Consider the following 13437-nt stretch of genomic DNA (forward strand, 5'->3'; position numbering starts at 1 on the left):
TCGGCAACATGAATTCTGTATTGACATTTGGTTCTTAATAATAACATCCAAAATGCATTCTGTTCTTATAGCGCTGTGACCGCGACTGCATCGGGTGGAGGGTTTATGTTGCCGGAGTCTTCCTTGGAAGTGGGAGGAGCTGGTGATTGAGATACACTAGTTTCTCCTTGGGACCTATATGCAGCTTGGTGGGGTGCTGCAGCAGGCACCTCGGCTCTGGTAAGGGTTGGGGATACAACCCCAGCAGGTCTGCAAACACATGGGCAGAGACCTCTGCCCCAAGCCCACAAGAACACGGACGCTGATGGGGCCAATGGTGGTAGCTCCTGGAGAGTGAAAGGGAGGCTGAGATGTTACATTCTTGAGGCCTTCACAGGTACATGTCATCGTAGCCCGGTGGGGGAAGATGGTCAGGATTAGGTCTGCAATGTAAAGAGGGGCTAGTGAATTGGAGGATGAGGCTGAGTCCACAGGAAACATGCCCACAGAGTGACATGGAGATTAAGGGCCTGGAACTAAAGCTTACTACGGCTCAACACCCAGTCTCCTGGCCTTGTCCTTCTCCTCTATAAAAGGACGATTGACGTAAGCATCTCTTCCCCTGCATCCTCCTTACAGGGTCACCAGTGTGCTGGATAAGTTGATACAAATTGTAGTCATCTGAGAGGGGGGAACGTTGATTGAGAGAAAATGCCTCTACAGATCAGACTGTAGGCAAGCCTGTAGAGTATTCCTTACTTAGTGATTCATGGGGAGAGCCAGGCCCAGTGTGAGTAGGGCCAACCCCGGGGCTGGTGGGTTCTGTAAGAAAGCAGGCTGAGCAAGCCATGGAAAACAAGCTAGCAAACCATGGCCTCTGCACCAGCTCCTGTCTTCAAGTTCTTGCTCTCTTTGAGTTCCAGGCCTGGTTTTAATGATAAACCATCATGTGGAAGTATAAGACAAATACATTCTTTCCTCCCAAGATCCTTTTTGTTCATGGAGTTCCATCAAAGCATTAATAACTGCAACTAAGAGACCAAGGGAAGAAGGTGAAGAGAACTCCTAGAAGGCCTCCAGGGAGGCAGCAGTGGGAACTCAGTGCCTGGAGTCAGATATTTGAGGCTGCAATGCTGAACAGAGCTAAGCTGAGCTGCCATCAAGTCCCACCTCTCAGCAAACCTGAATGAATACCTACCCAGATGGACTGGTCCCAATGGGTCCAAAGGGGTCAAAGCGAGCTCCTGGAGGCACAGCACCAGGAGGAAGCCGGTTTGGGAGGCCTGAGGATGGGTCAATAAGTGCTCTTGGGAAGCCGGATCTCAGGGGATCCACAATCATGCCACCTCTCTGACACCTGAGACAGGAAGGAAGCTGGGTAAGCAGATGTTACAGGGACTCACTGCCCTTGAAGAAGAGAGACAAGTGTACAGTGAATTAAAACTGACCAGGATGACTACTCTAGAAGGTCTGGGAAGACACATGAGATCAAGTCAGAAGTGAGCAAGGATACAGCTGAAGCCAAAGGGCCTGTAGCAGCACAGAAAGCTCTGTAAGGATTTCATGAGTCCACAGGACAGAGATCTCTGCCATGTCTTACACATAGTAAGATCAAGCGGTCAAGTAGTGGAGCTAGAATTGGTCAGAATCAATATAGAACTCTCCAGCTCTGTAGAGTATCCTTAGTCTAGGAGTAATAGCATCATGACCACAATGAGGGTTTGCTCTTTCCTTAAGGACCTCAGCACAGCTGCTGACTGCCTGTGGTTTGCCCAAGCCTGGCTCCTGACATTCTCTGTCCCTCACTGAGTTCCAGGGACCTGACTTCATGCACTCAAGCTGGGATGAATAGGCTAATGTTCCTTACATGCTGAGGTCACTGTCTGAGCCTCTCTGTAGAGTTCAGTGAGTCCTATGATCTAAAACTGAGAGGCTAAAAGCGGGGTTACTCTTCAGCAGGAGCTAAACCTCCTCTGACTCACTCAGAGAACAGAACCTTTGCTGGGCACAGGATGAGAGTCAGAGACTACTCCCTCTGTGGAGTGAGGTCAGCACCACAGAGCCTGAGCCACCACTCTACACAGCCTGTGGCCTGCCTACTGTGTGGTTGTTCCTTCTGCATCCTGTGACTCTCATCCAGGAAGGCTGAGAGCCTCCTTTGGAGAGAGGAGGGTCCCAGGTTCTGTCTCTGAGCTGCTCTAGGTATGGCAGAGCATAGAAAGCAGCAATGATTCCTCAGCAACGGCCTCCTTCACTCCAGAGGGAGGCTGACGAAAGTTCTAAAATGGGATGAGCTGGCTGCAAGCCACGGAGCAAGGCATACTGCTGCTGCCTCCCCAGAAATACTCACCCAAAGGGGTCTAGGTCTTCTCCCCCGACAGCAAATGGGCTCAGGGGATCACGCCTGAAACAAACAAGGACAATTACCACAATTCCCAGAGCAGCCAGGCACCTATGCTCCCAGGGGCTTGAAGCTGATGCAGCAGAGACACACCGAACCCCAGAGAAGGAAGACACTTGATCAAAAGATCACAATATACAGAATACCTGACAGTGGTCCTTAGCAGAGATTAACACTGATCACATTAAACTGCAAATAACATGAAGAGCTGAGCAGAAGGTAAAACTGGGTGGATGTGAGGGCTTGAGGGACGGCTCAGTGGTTAAGAGCACTGACTACTTTCCTAAAAAACCTGGGTTCAATTCCCAGCATTGCATCATGGTTCACAACGACCCATAACTCCAGTTCCAGAATATATGGTGCCCTTGTCTGGCCTCCATGGGCATGTCATACATGGTATACATACATGCAGCCCAAATACCCATATATACATAAAATGAAGAATTAAAAGTTAAAACTGAGGCAACAGAGATGGCTCAGCAGTTACGAGAGCATATTGCTGTTGTAGAAGACATATATTTAGTTTCTAGGACCAAATCAGATGGCTCACAACCACCTGTAACTCCAATTCCAGGGGATTTGACATCTTCTTCTGGCTTCTATGGCTGCCTGCACGCATGAGGTACATACACAATCACACAGGCACCAAAAACAAAGAAATTAATCTTTAAAAAGTTAAAACAATAAAGGGCAGAGTCTGAATAAAGATACATTATTAAATAATCTCCAGATATATTCTATTGTATTCATACTTTACTAAAATTCTTATATTTTATGTAAGATTCAAGAACTTGGATATGTGAAATATTACTTCGAAACCAAAATCTGGCAGCTAAAGTGTAAGAGCTCCTCAGGTGAACAAGATAGAAGCGTGGGAACCCCAGTGCGGCACATGCTCCTCAACCTATTTATCACAGCTCTGGCAGACTTTCAATCCCACTGTCTACTGTGTCTCTTTGCAGCACAGCCTGCTGGACGGCCATTGGCCATAAACCTCTGCAGTCTCTAGTATTTCCCCTTTCCCTCTAAAAGATTGAGTTCTTTGAGAATGCCAAAGCTCCAGAGCCAAAATGAGAATGAGTAAGGAATATAAATAAAAGTTCCCAAGGAACCAAAATTTCCATTCTTCTCTCCCAACCAGTGGGGGAGGAGGAAAAACAAAAACAGAACAAAAGAGGGGCCTGATAAACAACTCGTACACTCAAAACTGCCAGGAGGAGGGAGAGTTCAAGGCCCATCCCAATAACGTATATTCAGGCCGTCAGGGCTATCTGGTAGGTACTCCACAGCCTTACTACAAGGCAAACACACTTTTTAAGAACTCACTCTGCGAGACCTGGGAACACCTTTAAAATGCATCACAGGGGCCATCATACTGCTCACTGCTCCCTATGGCTAAATTTTAGGGCACACACACACACACACACACACACACACACACACACACACTCACAATCACTTTGTACAGCTCAGGGCCAGCCGTCAGAGTTGTATCTGTGTTCTGGACTTGGAGTAAAAGATTTTATAACAGACTGGCAGGGACCTGTCACAAATTCTCTGCATCCACATCTTTCATTGATTGATTGGTTTTCAAGACAGGGTTTCTCTGTGTAGTCCTGGCCGTCCTGGAACTTGCTCTGTAGACCAGGCTTGCATTAAATATACAGAGATCTGCCTGCTTGAGTGCTAGGATTAAAGGCATGTGCCACCACTGCCTGGGCATCTCCAACTTTTAAGCTCTTAAGTCTACCAGCAACAGCCAAGAAGGCACAATGATGGTAAACCATGCTTCAGGACAAGAAAGGACTTGCTGACAGGAATGGCTTCAACAGTAGACAGTAGTGATTAAACTAGAAACACACGTGTATCATCCCTGGCATCGTCCTTGGGTTCTATTCCCAGTTAAGCCCCCTTCCGAATGAGCATCTCAGCTCCACACACTCCACCAGAAACCGTCACCCCTCCCGGATTTCCTGCTTAGATGCCCATGTCCGTCTCTTACTGTCCTTTGGCGTGATATGGCTGTGGCCCATTTGAACTCTCAGAAGCTACTGTTACTCAAAAAGATTCCCACAAGCTCCAGGTCACCAACATTCCTTCACAGAGGAGGCGGAGTTCAAGAGGAGTGGTTTTCAACCTTCCAAATGCTATGGTCCTTTAATACAGTTCCTCATGTTGTAGTGACCCTAACCATAAAACTATTTCATTGCAAGTTCCTAACTAATATTGCTACAGTTATGAATTGTAATGTAAATGTCCAATATGCAGGATATCTGATATGTGACCCTGTGAAAGGATCAAAGAGGTAGCAACCCAAAGGTTGAGAACCACATGCTCATGTTCAAAGCATGAACACAGGACCCCTCCCTTCCTGAGGGGATAAAAGTTAGCAGTTACTGAAGTAGGAGACAGGCAGAAGGTTTCTTCAGTGTAGTAGATGTGTACAGCCCATGCTCCTGTAGTAACCACGCTTTGTTCTTGGAGCAATCCAGACCATTGTCATCCCTTCTGAAACGGTTGCTGATACACATGTCAAAAAGAAGAACACAAAAGGGCTGAACCACACCCCAACACGCATGAGCTGTTCTACTCTGGGTCACCTTTGTGCCCTACTTTTCTACCAGGAAATAATAGTGCCTACCCCCTTTTCTCTTATTTGATAATTAAGGGTGAAAAAAATCAGTAGTTAAAGGGATTACGACCTTTAGATGACCCCCATGATCTCAGAATCAAATCCAGCTGAGGCACACACTGTCCACTGCTGTGTACTTCACACATACCTCTTCTTCCTACACGAGCTAGCACTAGCAGAGGCCACTCTCACCCAAGAGGATTCACAGTTTCATTAGCTCTACTTTTTCCTTGACCATAAAAACTAATCACTTTGAATAGCATCAAGTTTGCACTCATCTTTTAAAAAAGTATATAGGTTAATTTAATAGCTAATGTGTATGAATTGCATATATATAGGTGCATATATGTGCCTAGTGCCCACGAAAGTCAGAAGAGAACACTGGATCCCCTGGAGCTGAAGTTATGGATGGCTGTGAGCCACTATGTAGATGCCAGGAATTAAACCCAGGCCCTGTATAAGTGCACTAAGTGCTCTTAACCACTGAGCCACCTCTCCAGTTCATACACTTTTAAATGATAGCCAAAGAACCACCTTCTGCTCTCTTTGCTCAGTGTACCTCAGGCAGACTTCTGTCATTGTTTTAAAGACACATGGTAAGAGTGAAAGGTACAATTAGTCTTCATCAGCTGGAAACTGCTTAACGACTGGGACATATCTCATCAAACATTGCCAGAGCCCTAGTCCAGTGCCTGACATATGATGTCAGAGAGTAACTTAAGGATAGAAAAAGCAAAGCCTTTTCAGTGAGACTCGAGTTCAAACCGTAGTTTCACCATTTAACATCTGTATGACCTAGGGTAAGCCATGAAATCCCTAAGCCCAGGATTTTCTTCCACAAAATATAGACAAGAGTATCTATTTCTGAGGGTTGCCATACAGATTAAAGGATAGTGTTTACTACCTGTTACATAGAGTTCGATAAGCGGCATTCAATATCCTACTTTACTATAACACAAACGTTCTGTTTCTTCTTGGTTATGAAGAACTGTATATTAATCTATTTCCTTATCTGTAAAATGACAGATCTGAGAGGGTAAACACATGGAGTATGTTGTACAGAATATGTAGAATGAGCCAATAGTAGATATAAGAATATTATTGAACTAAATTTTCTATCCCTGGATTTAAAAAAAAAATCAATGTATTCAAGATTCTCTGGTTCTAAGAAAAACAAAAACAAAAAATGAACAACAAAAAATAAAACAAAGCAAAATAAAACCCCCAAAATTAATAGGATTTACCAGTGCAATGGTGGCACAAATGTGGGAGTAACCAACCATTTTCTGACTGGACTTCAGGCCCACTCTGCAAGACAGGACCCATGCCTGACACCGTTGGGTGGCCAAGAACCTGAGACTAATAGCCAAGGGCCCACAGAAACCCAAATAAATGATTGTTTCGTTAAAGGTACAAAGCAATAACATGACCTACAAGGACATCTGGCTCCATCTCTAGATTAGTGCCTTGCTCAGGGAAGCCACTTCTTGCAGTCATCGATGGGAACTAAGCAGAGGCAGCACTGGACAGTGCTCAGAGCGAGAGGTGTTGGGATACTCAGTGTTAAGTGGGCATCTTCACTAAATAGCTGACCTCGGGACTCAGGGAGCTATCCAGAAGACGAAGCAGAAAGACTTTAAGAGCCAGAGGGCATGGCTGACCTCAGGACTCAGGGAGCTATTCAGAAGATGAAGCAGAAAGACCTTAAGAGCCAGAGGGCATGGCTGACACCACAGAAACAGTGTCTTCCCAACATGGGTACATGTGAATTCAGACTGTGGCAGCGCATGCAGGGCATACATACATGTTCACGTTTGATAGGGTCTTCTCAGCACAGCAAGGGCAAAACAGAGACAATCCCCTAACCCTAACCAAGAAGCTATCTTCAACTAACATCCTCTCACAAAGGAAAAATTAGTGTGTCCCAATGGAGACTTACTGGGTATATTAACTATAATCACGGATGTTTTCTAATATCTACCTTTGAGTATGTCTTTTTATATGCAAATGTGATTCACTGGGGAAGATAACATGTACCAATGCCCTTCTAGAAAGAGTGTCGACTGTTTTTAGCTATAAATAGAATAGAGATATTCTAATGAAAACCATCTTTTCCTGAAAGAATAACAAACTGTTGCCATTCAGATGGGACTATATACTTGACACTTTTTCAAAAGAAACACATTAACTCAGGGAAAACAATAGGCAGTATATGTTACCAATCAGAAAATGAAAAAGTTTTATTATTATTATTATTATTATTATTATTATTGTAATATTTGGGGGGGTGGTTTTTGTTCAAGACAGGATTTCTCTACATAACTACCCTAGCTGTCCTGGAACTTGCTTTGTAGACCAGGCTAGCCTCAAACTCAGAGATCCACCTGCTTTTGCCTCCCAACTACTGGGTTTAAAGACATGTGCCACCATGCCCAGCAAAAAATGAAATTTTAAGTAAAAACTAGCAAATTGGAAATTTGTATTCACCATTTATGTGACAAAAATCCAAGTTACTTTTTTGATATTAGTAAGTTTTGAATGAGATTTTTGATATTTTTAAATAAAACTTATGAGCTTTTAGCAGATCTATGCATCTCAGAATTAGTGTTTTCTAAATGTTCAAATAATCTTTCAATATAATGGATGAAAAGATCCATTCAGAACCCTGACAGTTTACATAGACACACGAAATTCACTGATGCAGCTGAAGATTCAATACTGCAACGATCTCACAAAGACAATGACTACTTGCAGTCAGTGCTTATTCCAATAGCAGAGAATAACTACAGAGGACAGCGGACAGGTTCCTGCTCTGTCAGAACGCAGCCCAGAAGTGGAGCCGTGTGAGAATTCTGAGAGCTTGTGAGAAAAGTCTAAGAGAACATGAGTCTTGTGACCTCGGTTTCTCTGAAACACAGAATTGGTTTTGGAATGTGTTTTGTGTTCCTCCCAGGTGTAGGTGTAGCAGATAATTTACCTCAGCTGTTGTTATTCATAAGCCTCTATGGAAAAACATCTTTTTGCCATGTGACTTATCCTTGTGACTGAACACCTAACATGATTCTTCTTAAGCCTGAGTATAAATCGTATGATGCTCTAAATAAAGTTGGCTATTGCATGAGACTTTAATCTACCTCATTCTTAGGCCCCACTGCCAACTAGAGCTTCAACACTATGACTCTTTTTCCCCAAAATCTGTGCCACCTTCAACAAAATCCACATCACTTAATGATGGAATACACAAGCAGAAATAAGAGTCCACTGAGTGCAGCTCAGCCGTACAGCACATATTAGCATGTATAAGGTCTTTGGTCCCATCTTTGGCACTAGAAAGAGAAAAAGGGGGTGGGGAGCAAATACACAGAGAGGAAAGGATATCAAGGTACCTTCTTATGAATGTGTTAATTTCTTTTGAGTGTGTGTGTGCACAGGTAGGTACAGAATTGGATGAGGAGTATTTATGGGCACTGTCACTCAAGGCCTGCCATGCCGGAGATACTGCACGCACAGGTCAGGAACGTCAGAGCGCACTGGAGAAAGAAACCAGCAAGTACTAAAAGAGACATGTAACATTTTAATAAACGACTTAAGAAGATGCAGAACACAAACTGTAAAAATCCCATGTAAAGACAGATTGTTAAGGATCAAAAATAAATTTAGAATGACCTAAATAAGGGCTTTATACTAAAGCTTTACTTTTCGGGAAGCTGGATAAGCATAGGAAAATTTGTTTTCAAAACAATGGACCTAATGTGAGGCAGACAATTTCCTGACTATTTGCAGACAGATGGAGCTAACATAAGTGGGTTAGAATGAAAAGACCAATAAACAAAGAGGGAGGAAGGAGGGGAAAGGAATGTAGTTGTCGTCTTCATAATTTCTTCTTCTTAGATGCGTGTGCACACATACAGATACAGAATTAAGTAGGGACAGCTTTTAGGAATCCAGAGTATTCAGGAGATGGAAGTCCCTTCCACCTGGCATTCTCCATTACAGCAGACTGACCTCTCCAGTTTGATACTCTTAGCTGAATAGATCCAACATCCCTGACAAGCTCCAGACAGGCCACTCCACACTTCAGAAAACAGACCCATGTGTGAAGACAGAGGGGTGGTTTCCAGGCAGTAAATGAAGGTGTGGGAGGTGACAGGTGAGACACATGTCTGTGCCATGTGTGAAGGGGCAGAGACTCCTAGCACTGTTTACAACTATGATGGGAGTCATCTGCTTCGGGTCTAAAGATCACCCACTTTGGTAACTGTCCAGCCATTAGTCTTAAATCTTGCAAGCATACTGAGACCATGGCTAGAGCACTTGGTGGGAATGAAGGTACCTGGACCCCAACCTTGCCTCTGCTTCTTTATTAGTGGCTAGTGGCCTTAGGCAGGCCGCACTGCCTGTCCCCTTCCATGAATACGCAGGCTTCACAGCACAAGCAGTTCCGAAAGTACTTTTGGTTGTTCTTCATTTGCTCTATAGGAGCCAATATTTTAAAAGATTTTACTAAACTGACTTGCCAATTATTAAAGAATTTAATTGATTACCTATGTCAACTAACCAAAACTATACAACTCCTAGCCAACATAACAAGCCAATGGTAGCTGACACTGAATGCTTCTATTGTATTCTATTGTATTATACTGTATTCACACAGTGGACGCTTCCCTAGTACAGTGCCGACCCCAGTCTTAACTATATTGTTGTCCAGACTAGGACACGCTGGACCAGTTCCTTGGTCTTTGTCTCCTTCATCAGAGTAGAATTCTCCAGGACTGCTGCTGCTAACCCTAATCTGCAAAGACCTCAGACATCATTCATTCATTCAGCAGCTACTCTGGCCATCTTCTAAAGCTGTCAGAGGTGATGGCATACAACAAAATGCAGTGAAACGGAGAAGACACTGGGACTGCGTCTTCTCCCGGATGGTGTTCTGTCCCTATGCATTCCCCCAAAAGTCTGGCTCACAGCTCCACACAGAGTAACTCTGATTTCCCTGGGCAGCAGCCTCTAATCCCTGCACACAGAAGGGCTATGTGAGACGGAGAAAGGTCAGGCAGCTTAGGATGCTGGTAGTCAGAGTAACTTAGTAACACCAGAACTCACTGATCTTTTCACATTTCTATTTTTTTACCTCTACACACTAACACTTTCAACAAGTCTGCTGAAGACACTTGGAGACCAGGGAAGGGTCAACAGTAGGATGGGATGGACAGTGAGATCCTACCATGAACTCATGGGCTGACCAATGGGGGCTCCATACTTACCAAGTAGGCTGCCGGCTAGTATGAGGATGGTGTGAGGAAATCCGGAGTGGGTCCACCTCTCTGGCAGTGGCAGGTGGGAACTCCCGAGGAGGACTGCTTAAACGAACCTTCTCCCACTGCTCATGGATAGGTGTGATAATTCCAGATCTGATCCGAGACCGAAGCTCCTCACTATTCTTATAGGTCCTGCAGAATTCAGACAAGAATTCAGCTTCCTGCAGTTGGCTAGGAATCTCACATACAGTATTCTGATGATGGCATGGGCGGCGACGACGGCCCTGAGAAGTCTTGGCCCTGCGATTGGCCTGATTACTATGGTGGGAACGGGCCGTCCGGCGGACCTGGGTGAGGGGGGCAACAGCCTGACGCTGTCTCCGAGATTTGGGCCTAAGTTTCTTAGGCATCTGAGTTGCCCCTCCTCATTTACCACCCCATCAGAAAGAGGTGAGGGTAGGGGAACAGCCTGGACTGGCTGCTCCTCTGTCTCCATGCCACTCCTCCCTCAGCGTCATTATGTGTTCATCACATGTCACGGGAAGGGTCATGGAAGAAAAGGCTCTGTGGGAGGATGAGCCAAGTTCCTGGTCCTGCGCTGGAGGTAGGGTCTGAGGCTCAGTTCGGCCAGATCCTGGGAAGGATGCCCCTACCAGGCATCCCTTCTCGCCAAGAGAAATAAGCATCATGAGCTACAGCTGAGGTGCGGTGGCCAGATTAGGCAGCAGCAAGTGGGCAGAACTCTGGGGCTCCAAAACCTGGCAGTTTTAAAATGAACCAAGTCCTAGTCCAGAGAGCAAACTCCATACCTGAAGTCCTAGCATGTGCTCCCTGACCATATGAAACCACATCAGAGCTCAAAACAAAAGTCTCTGAACTTGTGGAACTCAAGCATTTCCAGAGAATGCAGGGATCAAAGAGGAAAAGGCTGAACCCACACTGTACTGGTCTGAATGAGATGTCCCCCCATGGTCTCTGCCTTTGAATATTTGGTTCCCATGGTAGCAGTGTTGGGGTGGGTTTAGGAGATGTGGCCCTGCAGGAGGAAGTGTGTCACTTGGGTGGATTTCAAAAGCATGCATCATTCTCAGTTTATTCTCTTGGATTCCTGCTTGTGGTTCAGTATGTAAGCCCTCGGCATCCTGCTCCAGCCTGCACGTGTAAGTCATGCTTCCTCTCCAGGACAGACCCTTAGCCCTCTGGAACCATGAGCCCAAATAAACAACTCTGTAAGTTGCCTTGGTCATGGCATTTTAAAAAGTAACTAATATATGGCCTGCCTCCAAAGACACATCTCAAGACATAAATATAGTAAAGCCTAGATACAAAACTTTACTTTCACTGTGAAAAAAAATAGTCACTTTCAGAAGCACAGGTGGGAGTACTTTCAAATTGTCTCAGGAAGCCAGTGCTAGTCTGGTATCAAATTAGACAAACTTAACAAAAAATTACAGACCAGAATTTTACCAACTCAAAACAAAAACCTCTCAAAAATATTAAAATTGACCTTAAAATATTTTCAAATCATACAGTATAACCAAATAGAATTTACTCTAGGTAAGCAAGGCTAGTTTAATATTCACAAATCAATGTCTCCCACTGTTCTAAGAAATAGGAAATAAACATCAGAAAATTATACCAATGGATAAAGCACAAAACAATATGATAAATGCACTTATGATAAAAACAGCACTAACAACTAAGAATATAGGAACATGTCCTCAGCTTACTAAGGAGCGCCTGCTATATGCCCATAGCTAACAATGTATACAATGGTGGAAACTGAATCCTCTACCACTAACTGTGGGAACATGGCAAGGAAGCTCTCTGCAATTCTTATTTAACACAATGCCTGAAGCTACAGGCACTGTAAAAAGGGAAAAGAAGAAAATCATAGTGATTAAAAGGTGAGGAATGAAACTTTTTGCCTATGACGAATTTCCAAGGAAATCCTGCATCAACAAGACAAAACACCTCTAAACTTCATTCACTAGTAGGGAAATGCAAATTAATGATCCCAGTGAGATCACTGCACAGTCAACAAATGATATAAAATAAAGCACTAAGCCAAGATGCAGAGAAGTGGGTGCATGCCTAACTATAGTGGATGTAAGTAACATCCAAACTAAGCCAAACAGGAATTTACCACGGCACTCTGGGGTTCCCCACAGAGAAATAAAAAGCACACAACATAGAGTAAATGAGAGGAACAAAAAGTTAGAGTGCCCTACAATTTAAATGCCACGCCCAAGATTACATATTCTGTTTATATAAAATGTTTAAAGTGAAAAAAATTCTAGAAATGAAGAACAAATTGCCAGGGAGGTTGAGAGATCCTGCCGTACTTAGCAAGATAGACAGACAGACAGACAGACAGACACACACACACACACTCTTCAAGTTTTAAAAAAATAAGAAAATGAAAAAATGTCTAGGAACCACGCTAATTAAAAAGACATAAAAATTAATGCAATGGGAAAAAAAACTAAAATAAAAGCTCAGGTCTGAAGACCACTGTTGGATAGCTGTGGAAATCAGAATGCGGACTGCTTATTACATGCACACTGACGCTACATTCCCAAGTGTTTTAAAGTTAAGAAAGATGATATTCTTATGAAATTGTTAGTCTAAGGAGATAGCTTAGGCGAGGGTATTAGAAAAAGAAAAAAGCACTCGCTACTCAAGTGTGAGGACCCTAGAACCTATAAAGCCAGGCACAGCAGCATGCACCTGCAATCCTAGTGACCCTATAGCCAAACAGGAAACAAAAGAAGAGGAATCCTTGAAGCTTGTAGACCAGCCAGCTCGGTGTACACAGCCGTGAAACAGCAGAGAGCCGTCATAAGTGAGGATTTACGCCAGAGGTCCTCCCTCCCTCCCTCCTTCCCTCCCTCCCTCCCTCCCTCCCTCCCTCCCTCCCTCCCTCCTCCTCTCCCTCCCATCCACCCCAACACACACAGTTGTTCCATGCTGCAGAATTTAGAAAACAAAGCAAATAGTCTGTAAGTAATCCTCAGATAGTTCAAGAATATAAAACAATTTAAGAAAATTGAGCGGTTGGGGATTTAGCTCAGTGGTAGAGCGCTTGCCTAGCAAGTGCAAGGCCCTGGGTTCGGTCCCCAGCTCCAAAAAAAAAAAAAAAAAGAAAAGAAAATTGAGCAAAAGAA

General features: G+C 44.1%; 1 protein-coding gene and 1 long non-coding RNA gene across 5 annotated transcripts in view; one reads left to right on the plus strand and one right to left on the minus strand.

Annotated features, from left to right (window-relative positions):
* Psmf1 (proteasome inhibitor subunit 1) overlaps positions 1-13437 on the minus strand; it is a 25172-nt gene continuing 11735 nt past the window's right edge. For all 3 annotated transcript variants that reach the window (NM_001101005.1, XM_039105878.2, XM_063284578.1), the window contains 4 exons: positions 10277-10462; positions 2330-2383; positions 1178-1336; positions 1-422 (listed from right to left, as the gene is read on the minus strand). In NM_001101005.1, the coding sequence (NP_001094475.1) occupies positions 371-422; positions 1178-1336; positions 2330-2383; positions 10277-10462 (451 nt within the window). In that variant the 3' untranslated portion in view covers positions 1-370. The remainder of the gene's footprint in view (positions 423-1177; positions 1337-2329; positions 2384-10276; positions 10463-13437) is intronic.
* Positions 10461-13437, plus strand: part of LOC134486185 (uncharacterized) — a 25482-nt gene continuing 22505 nt past the window's right edge. For both annotated transcript variants that reach the window (XR_010064991.1, XR_010064990.1), the window contains exon 1: positions 10461-10973. This is a non-coding gene — a long non-coding RNA (uncharacterized LOC134486185). The remainder of the gene's footprint in view (positions 10974-13437) is intronic.

The sequence above is a fragment of the Rattus norvegicus genome, chromosome 3 (assembly GCF_036323735.1).
Source record: "Rattus norvegicus strain BN/NHsdMcwi chromosome 3, GRCr8, whole genome shotgun sequence".
NCBI classification, from domain to species: Eukaryota; Metazoa; Chordata; class Mammalia; order Rodentia; family Muridae; genus Rattus; species Rattus norvegicus.